The sequence below is a fragment of the Eptesicus fuscus genome, chromosome 23, assembly GCF_027574615.1.
Source record: "Eptesicus fuscus isolate TK198812 chromosome 23, DD_ASM_mEF_20220401, whole genome shotgun sequence".
Classification (NCBI taxonomy): domain Eukaryota; kingdom Metazoa; phylum Chordata; class Mammalia; order Chiroptera; family Vespertilionidae; genus Eptesicus; species Eptesicus fuscus.
The window spans coordinates 21,849,491-21,859,980 of NC_072495.1; the positions used below are offsets into that span (position 1 = coordinate 21,849,491).

The 10,490-nt window shown below is 51.1% G+C and overlaps 1 protein-coding gene and 1 non-coding gene across 3 annotated transcripts; one reads left to right on the forward strand and one right to left on the reverse strand.

The window, feature by feature from the left end:
* Positions 1-247: 247 nt before the first annotated feature.
* Positions 248-7,814, reverse strand: FICD (FIC domain protein adenylyltransferase). 2 transcript variants are annotated; one of them, XR_003617877.2, is made up of 4 exons: positions 7,756-7,814; positions 5,871-6,231; positions 1,131-2,562; positions 248-727 (listed from the first exon to the last, which is right to left on the reverse strand). XR_003617877.2 is itself a non-coding variant. In XM_054712822.1 (3 exons), exons 2-3 carry the CDS (start codon positions 6,169-6,171, stop codon positions 1,487-1,489), a joined length of 1,377 nt encoding a protein of 458 aa, XP_054568797.1. In that variant the 5' UTR covers positions 6,172-6,231; positions 7,756-7,814; the 3' UTR covers positions 248-1,486. The 2 variants fall into 2 exon arrangements, 1 of the variants encoding a protein (XP_054568797.1); XM_054712822.1 differs by having other exon boundaries at positions 248-2,562.
* A 2,201-nt stretch (positions 7,815-10,015) lies between these two features.
* On the forward strand, positions 10,016-10,145 carry LOC114231967 (small nucleolar RNA SNORA33). The gene has a single exon (XR_003618002.2). It is a non-coding gene; the product is annotated as a small nucleolar RNA SNORA33 (small nucleolar RNA).
* The last annotated feature ends 345 nt before the right edge of the window (positions 10,146-10,490 follow it).

The following is a 10,490-nucleotide window of genomic DNA, read 5'->3' on the forward strand; positions in this document are numbered from 1 at the left end:
TAAACACTTGCTACATAAGAGCAGTGACCTCATTACTATCAGGATCTGAATTCTCAAATCAGAGACAACATTATGTTCTCACTGACATTCAAAGTGCAGCGCAGGGTTAGACATCACGGCTCTGCCCCTGGACGGGGAAGCAGAGGTTTCTGGCCATTCTCACGAAATAGCAGCAGCTGTAGTGGCACCTGGGCCGTACGTGATTGAAAGAGACGATTCTACTTCACAAAATGACAGCTTGCCCATATGACATAAAACATTTTATAAGTTACAGAGTATGGGGTAAAGTGGGGAGTGTTCCAGACAGTGTTCCCTAAGCTGTGACTTATGAATCACTGCAAATAAAATGCTAATAACTGTAAAAAAAAAATAACCCCCACATTTTATAAGTTAGGAAAGTAAGGCCATTCCAAGACAATCTGTTCTGCTTCCCCCAGGGGGATGCTGGGCATACAGGGGCTGTGGGAGGTGGGGACAGGTGAGCAAGTGCTGTGGTCAAAGGGTTTTTTTGTGGTTTAGTGCAAACTGGTGCTCTAATTCATTAAGATGCGTATTTGGTGTTGACATGGCATCTGATTTCTTTAACATCTACCAATAGAAGATGTTAAACTCAGAGTGGGGGGTGAGGGCAGACTCGCCCGACTGCACAATACCTGGTTGGCAGCAGGATTCAGCTGTTTGGTGAAAGCCCAGGGAACTGTCAGACTAACACATATGGTCTGAGTTGCTGCAAATGAAGTGAGAGAAACATCAACAGAAAAACCAGGGTGGCCATTCCCCTATTAGAAAAATAGTCTTAATATGGAAAAATAGCCTCTGACACTAGAGTTTGCAAACTGTGGCTCTTCCCTGAAATAAGCAAGGTAAAACTAGAAATGTCAACACTCATTTCTTTCATTTTGTATCTCGGAAGTTTGCCCTGACAGAAAGAATTAGTCACACCACTAATCTTTGTAGGGAAGCAAACACCTTGACGAAAGCAAGCTTTCAATCATTTCTCAAAATTAGGATCAGGTTTTCCCGGGAGTGCTGGCCTCCAGGCAGTCACAGAGCCTTCCAGCCAGCCTCAGAGGAAGATCTGGCGGATTCGTCCTGTCTGTGGACCTCGCCCAGTGTTGGCCTCTCCTTACCTTAGTGCAAATTCTGCTCCAGAACTGGTCTGGTCATGCAAGGAGCACTGGTGCCCCCAATGCCTGCTGGGACCACCACAGAATGGGCCCCCAGCACAGATGGCAGACACATTTACTGGCTCAAAAGAAGAAAATAAATAACTTGGCTGAATAATAAGTTATCTTAGAGACAAGGCTTAATAACTTAGTTATTTTCTTTTTTAACTAAAAAAAATCCCACATTTGGAGGTAAAGAACGTTTAAGTTCCTTATCTGTTTCCTTTTGCTTTGGAGATGACAAGGTTTCTAGAAATGCTAAGTTTTGATTTTTTTTTTCTCCCCCTTGGAAACCTGCCACCAAGGGAAGATGTAGAGGGTTAAGGTTTCACAGGTAGCGTCTCCTTGAACCCAGAGTGATTGGGTTTGGCCTCTGGCAGTGCCACTGGGTACTCTGTTGTGGCAAAGAGCAGGGTGTCCAGGGTGGTCTCTGTACACTTGGCAATGAAGCGAATGAATGGCCTCACGTCGCCTTCATTGGCGACTTCCAGTACGTGGTAGTACTCAGATCTCTGCTCCTTGCGGATGGTGATGGGTGGGTAGCCCGCCTGCATTAGGATGAGGTTCATCAGCAGGCGTGAGGTCCTTCCGTTGCCGTCAATGAAAGGGTGGATGTAAACGAGTTTATAATGGGCCAAGGCTGCAAACTCCACGGGGTGCAAATTCATAGCATCCTCGGAGTTGAGCCACTGTATGAACTCCTGCATCTGCTTTTCCACATCCTGAGGGTGGGGAGGGATGTGGTGTCCCACAAGGACCTGTGTTGTCCGAAACCTGCCGGCTTCCACGGGATCCACATAACCCAGCACCCGCCTGTGGATCTCCAGTATGTCGCTGATGGTGACGGACCCCATGCGGGAAACCAATGTCGTGTTGATGTACTTCATCGCCGCGTGCATGCCAATGACCTCGTTCTGCTCCTCCAGGCTTTTCCCCGGCACAGCGTAGCGGGTCTCCAGGATGTGCCTGATTTCCGAGAGGGTGAGGGTGTTGCCCTCGATGGCAACCGTGTGGTAGATGTGATGGTAGTACGTTTCCTCCATGATCCTCTGCAGCGCGGAGTTGCCCTTGGGGATGGACATGACCTTCCTCACTTTGTCGTCGATGATGCTGAAGTACCTCTGGTCGATCTCCTCCACCAGCGGCAGCGTCCGGTCCCGGTTGATCAGCGCTTTCTCGTGGTAGGGCGAGATGGTCAACGCTCTGGTGTACAAGTAATCTGCCTGGATGATGTCCTTCTCCTCTTCTGAGAAGATGCCAAACTCGGTGAGCGCATCCACCGAGTCTGGGTCCATGCTCAGGGCGTGCAGGAAGAGCTTGTGGGCCTTCTTCCGCTTGCCCTGGCGTTTCATTTCCAGGGCTTGGTGCAGAGCTGCTTTGGCTTCCAACCTGGCGGCTAGAAAAGAGCCAAAGGAACATTAGCAGGGAGGGCAGGGCGTGGCCTAGGACACTCAGGTGACCTGTCAACTCTGCTGGGCCCCAGGGGAAGACATGGCCTTGGGGTTTGTTCTAGGCAGGCTGTTCATGCCCGGTACCACTGCATGTAATGGACCTGCAAGTATGGACGTGGTTGTTTTCCATGTGTCCTCAGAGCCATTCTCTGTACCCCAGGAGGTATCACCTGGCCCCCTGCCTTCCGACTGCCATAATGAGTGGCTGTGACCCATCATGGCCCTGCCTGCATCTTCTCCAGCTCTAGGCTGTTCTGGGGATCCTTCTGATGGTGCCTCCCCTGCCTCTAGGCCGAGCTGGGAATAACTCCCCGCTGATGCTGGCTCCCTTGGCCTCCCCATCCCTGGGCCCTTAACTTTAATTCCTTTAATCTTCAGCCACACCTGCTTGACATCTAGTCTTCCTCCCACCCGTCTCTCACTGCGCCCTCCCCACCCCCACAGCCAGTATCAGCCACACACACTGGGACTGGGCTTCTTTTAGTTCCTTAAGTGCTCCAGGCTCTCCTACCCTCTGGTCTCTGCTGGAGCACTCTCCCCTCACAACTGTTCCACTGGGTCACTCCTGCTTACACTCGGTCTCAGCTTAGGCGCCCCCTCCTCCAGGGAGCCTTCCTGGTGTGCTCCTCCTGTGACCTCCCCTTTTGCTCCCCATCACCACACTGGTGGCGCTGTACCGGTCACCTGTCTGCCCGTACAGACTGGGAGGTCAGGGCTGACTTCTTCACTGTAATACCCGTGCCCTGCCCACAGGACATAGAAGACACTAAATATCTAAGAAATGAAGAGAGTAATGTCAGTATCATGGGGGAGTGATTGTTTCTCCCTTAGAATGTACAAAAAGACCACTGTAACTCAACAAAGGATCACCTCAACACGCAAATGCACCTAAAAGATCCACGCACAGGAATGTCCGAGGATGGGAAGTAGGGGAGGTGGGACAGAGGAAGGACAGGGACAAGACGAAGTTCAGTGTCGAGTGTGGTAGATAGAGATGGAGAAGTGTGTGCAGCCTGCAGTGTACGGGGCAGGGCAGGTTCCCGCCAGGTGGAGGCGGCTGGGAAGTCTTAACACAGTGGTGCCCACAGCCTCTGCCGCTGGCGGGGGGGGGGGGGGGGGGACCGAGCTGTGAGACGGCAAACTTGTCTCCCCTGCCCCAGACACCCCGGCAGAACCTGGGAAAGGAAGCTGGGAAATGAACGTCCGGCATGCCAACAATTTGGGGATGCAGCAAAAGTGCAGAGCGACAGTCATCTACACAGCGTGGCACTGGCAGGAAAACAGACCAATGGAACAGGACTGAGCCCAGAAATAAGCCCACACGTACAGGGCAGCCCCCCAAAATATACAGCCCCCCAAAATCACAACGTTTGTGATTCTATTACATTTTGCAAATGAAATGTATTTTAATAAACACTGCTTTTATAATTCAAAGTGCGTATACATAATTTGGGGACACCCTATATATACGGGTAACTAATTTTCGTAAAAGGAGCCAAAACATACACTGGAGAAAAGGAAAGTCTCTTCAATAAGTGACACTGGGAAGACTAGAAAGCCACATGCAAAAGAATGAAACGACTGCTCTCTGAGACCAAACACAAAAAGTAACTAAAGTGGATTAAAGACTTGAATATAAGACCTAAAACAACAAAATACAGTCAAACCTCGGTTCTCGAATGGCTCTCATCTCAAACAATTCGGTTTCCAACCAAGTTGTTCACAGAAAGTCTTGGTTGTCGACCAAAACTTCAGTTTTCTACCTGACAACCCTTTCATGCTGACACCTCAGCATGACAAAAAGCATCTCTTAAGCGACAAAGGAGAGAATGCTTTTGTTGCTGGTGAAATGGACAATTAGCACAATTTCAGAATATAAAGAGGCCATCAACAGCGCTAATGTGTGCAAGTGCTCACAAAACAACAATCAGGCAATTGAATAGGTAGAAAAACCTGTTAACTGGGTAAATGATAAGCAGCTGGTGATAGCATTTTGGAGGCAGTGGTTTAAGGCTAGTAGGGGGTGATTTAATAAATTTAAGAAAAGTATTTATAGATTAAACAGTCCATTAGATATGTACTGTATATAAGAAAGGTTAAAACGAAATCATTTGGGGATCTGGAACAGAGTAATTCAATTTACATTATTTCTAATGGGAAAAACGATTCGGTTTTCGAACAACTCGCTTCTCAAGCAGCCTTCTGGAACTAATTGAGTTCGAGAACGGAGGTTCCACTGTATACAAAAGAAAATATGAGCACTGAACGTACAGACCTTGATCTTAGGGGTTTTTGTGAACTTGACCCCAATGGTAAGGGAAGTAAAATCAAATAAAATGAATGGCACTGCATCAAACCAAAAAGCTGCACGGCAAAAGAAACCATCAAAACAAAAAGGCAGCCAACGGAACGGGAGACGATATTTACAAATCACACCTCCAATAAGGGGCTAACATGCAAACTATATAAAGAACTCACAAATTCAACAACAAAAAACACGATTAAAAAATGGGCGGAGGACCCGACTAGACATTTTTCCAAGGAAGACATAGCCAACAGATATCTGAAAAGATGCTCAACATCACTAGTGATAAGGGAAACGCGAATCAAAACTACGAGATACCATCTCATACCTGTTACAATGGCTACCATATGACCCAGCAGTCCCTCTTCTGGGTATCTACCCCCAGAATGTGAAAACAACTTATTCATAAAGCTACCTGTAGCCCTATGTTCACTGCAGCATTATTCACAATAGCCAAGACAGGGAAACAACCCAAGTGTCCTTTGACGGATGAATGGATAAAGATACGGTACACACACACAACGGACTACTACTTAACCATAAAAAAGATGAAATATTGCCATTTGCCACAGCATGGATGGATCTTGAGAGTATCACGCTAAGTGAAATGTCAGACGGAAAAGGACAAGAACTGTATAAATTCACTCATGTGGAATATAAAGCAAAAAGCAACAAATAAAACAAAATGGTGGACAACAGAATGGTGATTTCCAAAGGGGAAGGGGGCAGGTGGTGGGAGGACGAAGAGGGTACATGGTGACAGAAAGAGAATATACAGATGTATTATAAAGTCGTACACCTAAAGTTTAGGTTATTAACCAATGTGTCTCCAATTTAAATATAATTTAAAAAGTGTGAACAACATAGATGATAACAGATCAATAAAATGTGGCACAATCCAAAAAACAAAAACCCAAGAGTTGAGGAGAGACAGCCGCTCTGTCTTACCTGGGGAGGACGCGGCCTTGACCACCAGCAGGGCCGCATCCTTGGCGGTGACGCTGAGCTCCGTGGACGGGCTGGTACACCTGCTGACGGCATGCTGGGCCCTGTCCCACTTGCCCCTGAGCAGGGAGAAGCCTTTGAGCAAGGCCAAACACTGCTCCTCCACGGCCCCCAGCGGCAGCAGCAGGGCCAGCAGGGACCCCAGCGCCATGCTCAGCAGCATCACCCACAGGAGGCGGCCCCAGATGGGGACCCATTTTGGTTCAGCCACGGCCATCACTGAAGCCATCGGCATGAGTGTCATCTGGACTCAGGGGTGCGCCCCTTGCACATACCCACAGTCGTCTGAGAGAGAGCGCCGGACCTGAAAGGAACCAAGAGTTGTAGGAGATGAGCCAGCGGAACCGATATGTTTAGGACATGTTTCAGTCTCCGCTAGGGCGTGGAGACCCCACACTTCTTAACTCCCTATGACCAGGGGGTGGGGGCAAGCAAGGAGTGGATATAAACGGGGGAGGGGCCAGCCTGCAAAGCAACGCTGCAGTTGCCCAGCATTTATTAAGCACTTGCTGTGTGCCAAGCACGAAGGACCTACACATACCCTCCTGCAATGTACAACAGGAGCCGATGCTACGGTCACCCCCTCTCCAGATGAGGAAACAGGCTCAGAGAGGTGAAGTGTCTCTTGCCCCAAGTCACCCAGTGAGCAAGTGGCAGCCTTAGGGCTTGAATTCAGCACCCTGTGGCTCTAGAGTCTTCCCCCTTCATCACAAATTCTTTTGTGCTGAGCGTCTAGGAAAAAAAAATAATACACATCCAAATTGGCCAAGACAGTTCTGAGGCCCATCTTTTTTGATAAGCACAACTGTTTGGTGGCCTTACTGCCAAATGGCGGGCCACCTCTTCCCGCCCTTACCCTGGTATTAGCCACAATGCCAATCCCTCTCTCTGGCCTGCCTGCCTTTATTGGCTTGTCCCCCAGAGACGGTGGGGTCCCTGCCTAGAGTTTGGGCAGTCAAGCATCTCAAAAAGAACTAACTCAGGGTGAGGGTCAGAGCAAGTGACCCCTTGTCCTCTGTGCCAGGGGGCCTGTGGTTGGGGCTGGCGGTGGGAGGGGGGGGGCAGGGATGCAAGCACCATTATGCTAACAATAAGCATTTATTGGGCAACTATGGTGTGCTGAGCATTGAGCTGAGCGCTAGCCATGCATTATGCACAACCCTCGGTCCCTGAAGGAGGAAAGCTAGCCAGCTCCATTTTACAGAGGGAGGAAACAAGACACAGGCAGGGTAGGCCCATCCCCAGAAGGCCCCCAGGGAGTAAAATCGAGGCACTGGGTACGAAGCCCAGGTGCGTCCGGGCGCAGGTGCCCGAGTCTTCCCCTCCCCGGTATCCACCACCAGGGCCTGTGCACCCGCTCCGGGCTGCTCCTGGTGCTAGGCCTCCCCGAACCTGAAGGGGTTCATGAGGTTTCTGATTGCTTCGGGCTGCGAGTCTAACGGAGGAACCTGGCTCGTTATAACGGGACATCAGAAATGGCTTGGTACGCGCTCTAATGGGGGGTACGGAGACGGTGTGGGTCCCTGCTTCGTCCGGGTGGTCTGCGCCCGCTCCCCGAGCGACGGGCTCCTCGGCGGGGCTGGAGTTCGCCGGGGGCCCGGGGGTGCGCCAGGAGGGAGCAGTGCGCTCCCGGGGGCGCGAATGCCTCACCCCCGACTTCGCCAGGAAGGGAGACACCGAGGCCCAGAGAGGGAAGTAGACTGGACTAAGGTCATTCTGGGGAGCTGCCCCTTTCCGAACCGCCCTCCTCCTCCCCCCCGGACCTCGGCCCTGCCGCACCCTTCCCGGCTCCATCCTCCCAAGGCCCTCGGGCTCGCCCCCTACTCACCGCGCACCTCCGCCAGGCACCGCCGCCGCCTCCTTCCCGGCGTTCTGCGGCTCCGCGGCGCGAACTCGCAGGACCTCCTCCGCCGCCGGCCTTCTGACCCCGCCCTCTCCGACTCGCCATTGGTCGGCTCGTCACTCTCCTCACCGCGGGTTGGCTCCCCTCACTGGTCCGCCCCTCGCACTTCCGGGTTCTCGCGTTGACGTCGGCTTCCCGGGAAAGACTCGCCGTGGGCTACTCCCATTGGTTGGCTTCTGCGTGGCTCTCGAGCCCGCCGCAGCCAATAAGCAACAGGAGAGGCGGGACCTGGGAGACGGCGCGAGTAGCGGGTGCGGGTTTGGGCAGGTTAGGTGCAGGCGCGGGAGCGCGGGAACTCGCGATCCCGCCCGCATCTCCCCTGGCCTCAGTTTCCTGGCGGAGGTGCGCGGTGAGTAGGGGGCGATGACTTGCACCTCTCCACCCTGCTAATCTGACTCCACAGCCCAGTTCTTATCCTCCACCTTGTGCTACCTGGATTACCTTTCCCCCTTTCTCTCTCTCCTTTCCTCCCTGACTTTTAAATTTGGATCCTCCAGAGAAGGGCCTGGCTGCTTGTTTTGCTTCCTAGAGAGACAGAGGATTTTTTTCCTCCATGCAGAAGCCGAAACCTCCATCTTAACTCACAAATATTGAAACATTCAGGACCTGCCCAGTAATTCTAAGCATTAAGATGTTATGTCAGCCCGGCTGGTGTGGCTCAGTGGTCCAGAGCCGGCCCATGAACCAGGAGATCACGGTTCAATTCTGGTCAAGGGCACATGCCCAGGTTACCGGCTGGATCCCCAGTAAGGGGCGTGCAGGAGGCAGGCGATCAATGATTCTCTCTCATCATTGATGTTTCTGTCTCCCTCTCCCTTCCTCTCTGAAATCAATAGAAATATATTTTTAAAAAAGTTGTTATGTCAACCGTTGGTCGTTGGTGTCAATTCAACGCTAACTGGAGTCTCCCGTTTGGGCGGTGGTGAAGTGAGAGACTATGCAGTGAGAACAGCCCCGCGGTGAAACAGCACAGCTGTGGGACAGCAGGCTGTGAGGTGGCCTAGTAGAGGCGGCCCCAGTTTGGCATCGCAGCCCCCATGTGACAGCACTCCTCTCTGGTGAGCTAGCTTTGGTGCTACAGCTCAGCTCTGGCCGTCAAGATCTGACCTCCTCGACAACACACATTCCCTTCCGGGAGCCACTCCCAGGGAGTGAGGGGTTGTGGGTGTCACCTTTGGAGTCACACAGCCCTCAGTTCAAACCCTACGTTTCCCACTTGCAAACTGAGTACATTCAGCGATTTGACCTCGCCGATCCCGGTTTGCTTTTTGCAAGATTGGGACAATGTGCTGGCAGTACAGCCTCTGGGGTCTTGTGTGAGGGCGAAGTGACGAGTGTCTGCTATGGCAGTTGTTTCCCAGAGGAGGGCCTGCTACGTAAGCAGCTAAAGGACGGGGAGTGGTTGGCGGAGTGGAAAGCAGTGAGGCTCTGGGGTCAGACAGATGTGTGTTCACATGCAGGGCCCAGTACTTCCTATCGGTGTGACCTTGAGCAGGTCACTTATCCTCACTAAACGGGGCAGTATGGGGCTTGTGGACCTATGTCCCCGCCTCCGAGGCAGAAGGTGATCGAATCACCTACTTTTATTATTTTTTAAAATATAGTTTTATTGGCTTCAGAGAGGAAGGGAGAGGGAGAGAGATAGAAACATCAATGATGAGAGAGAATCACTGATCAGCTGCCTCCTGCACGCCCCCACAACCCGGCATGTGCCCTTAACTGGAATTGAACCCGGGACCCTTCAGTCCTCAGGCCTGACGCTCTATCCGCTGAGCCAGACCAGCTAGGGGGGGCAATCATCTACTTTTAGAGGTACCATCCCTTCTTCACCCCTTCTTGGGATGCCAGTGCAAACTCTTTAATGAGTTTAGGCAGGCCGTGGTAACAAATCCAGAAGCTATGTCAGAACTATTGGTGAGCCAATAGGGGAAGGTGGGGAGTGTGGAGAATGAGAAAGCACCTGTCTTGTTCAAAGTGGGCAGCAGCTTCTCAGCTCTAGCCTACATTTGTTATGCTAGGGTGCAGTCCAGAAATTGGCAGATTTCCCCCCCCCCTTTTTTTTCAAAAGATGTGTCAGGCCTAGATTTTTCAACAAAATCTCCAGATTTTTAAACAGTTGGCATGTTTACTTGCCGGCTACAGAGAGCTGCCAGATCCCTGCGTAAAGGCTTTTGAAATGGGCGGGAAGCCAGCCCATGAGCCTGCTTACCTGAATGTGTCTCTGTAGGAATTTAGAGAAAGCTGGCAATAGAAAAGCCATGTTATGAGCCTCAAAGACACTGAAGTCATTAAGGTCCCTGAAAATAAATATAAGAAAAAAAATAAATAAAATGGACAGGAAATGATGGCAGGGAACACAAGAAGCAACTCCACAAATGATTGCACCACTGTCTTTGGACACCAGGGGGCAGTAACTCACCTGGCATCCCTTCCCCGGTTCAATCCCCATTGTCAGGAGAGCGCACACTCAATTTTCTTCCTGGACTTTTGTCTGCATTCAGTTGTGTTAAATTGCACAAAATATGGTCCCTGAAGCGATACTGAAACGCTGTTTTTCTCCGTCTTAAGTATTCTGTGTTGGGTGGAAATTGCCTCCCCGTGGCCCATAGAGGAGGTTTCTAAAAAGCTTACCTTGACGCTTGACAAAGAACCTGGAAAGT

What these genes read in the sequence shown, in the direction of transcription:
- FICD (XM_054712822.1), bottom strand. Translation starts at nt 6,171, where the DNA reads ATGACACTCATGCCGATGGCTTCAGTGATGGCCGTGGCTGAACCAAAA. An exon ending in CAAGGCCGCGTCCTCCCCAG is followed by an intron (nt 2,563 to 5,870) that starts GTAAGACAGAGC and finishes GCTCTTTTCTAG; the next exon opens with CCGCCAGGTTGGAAGCCAAA.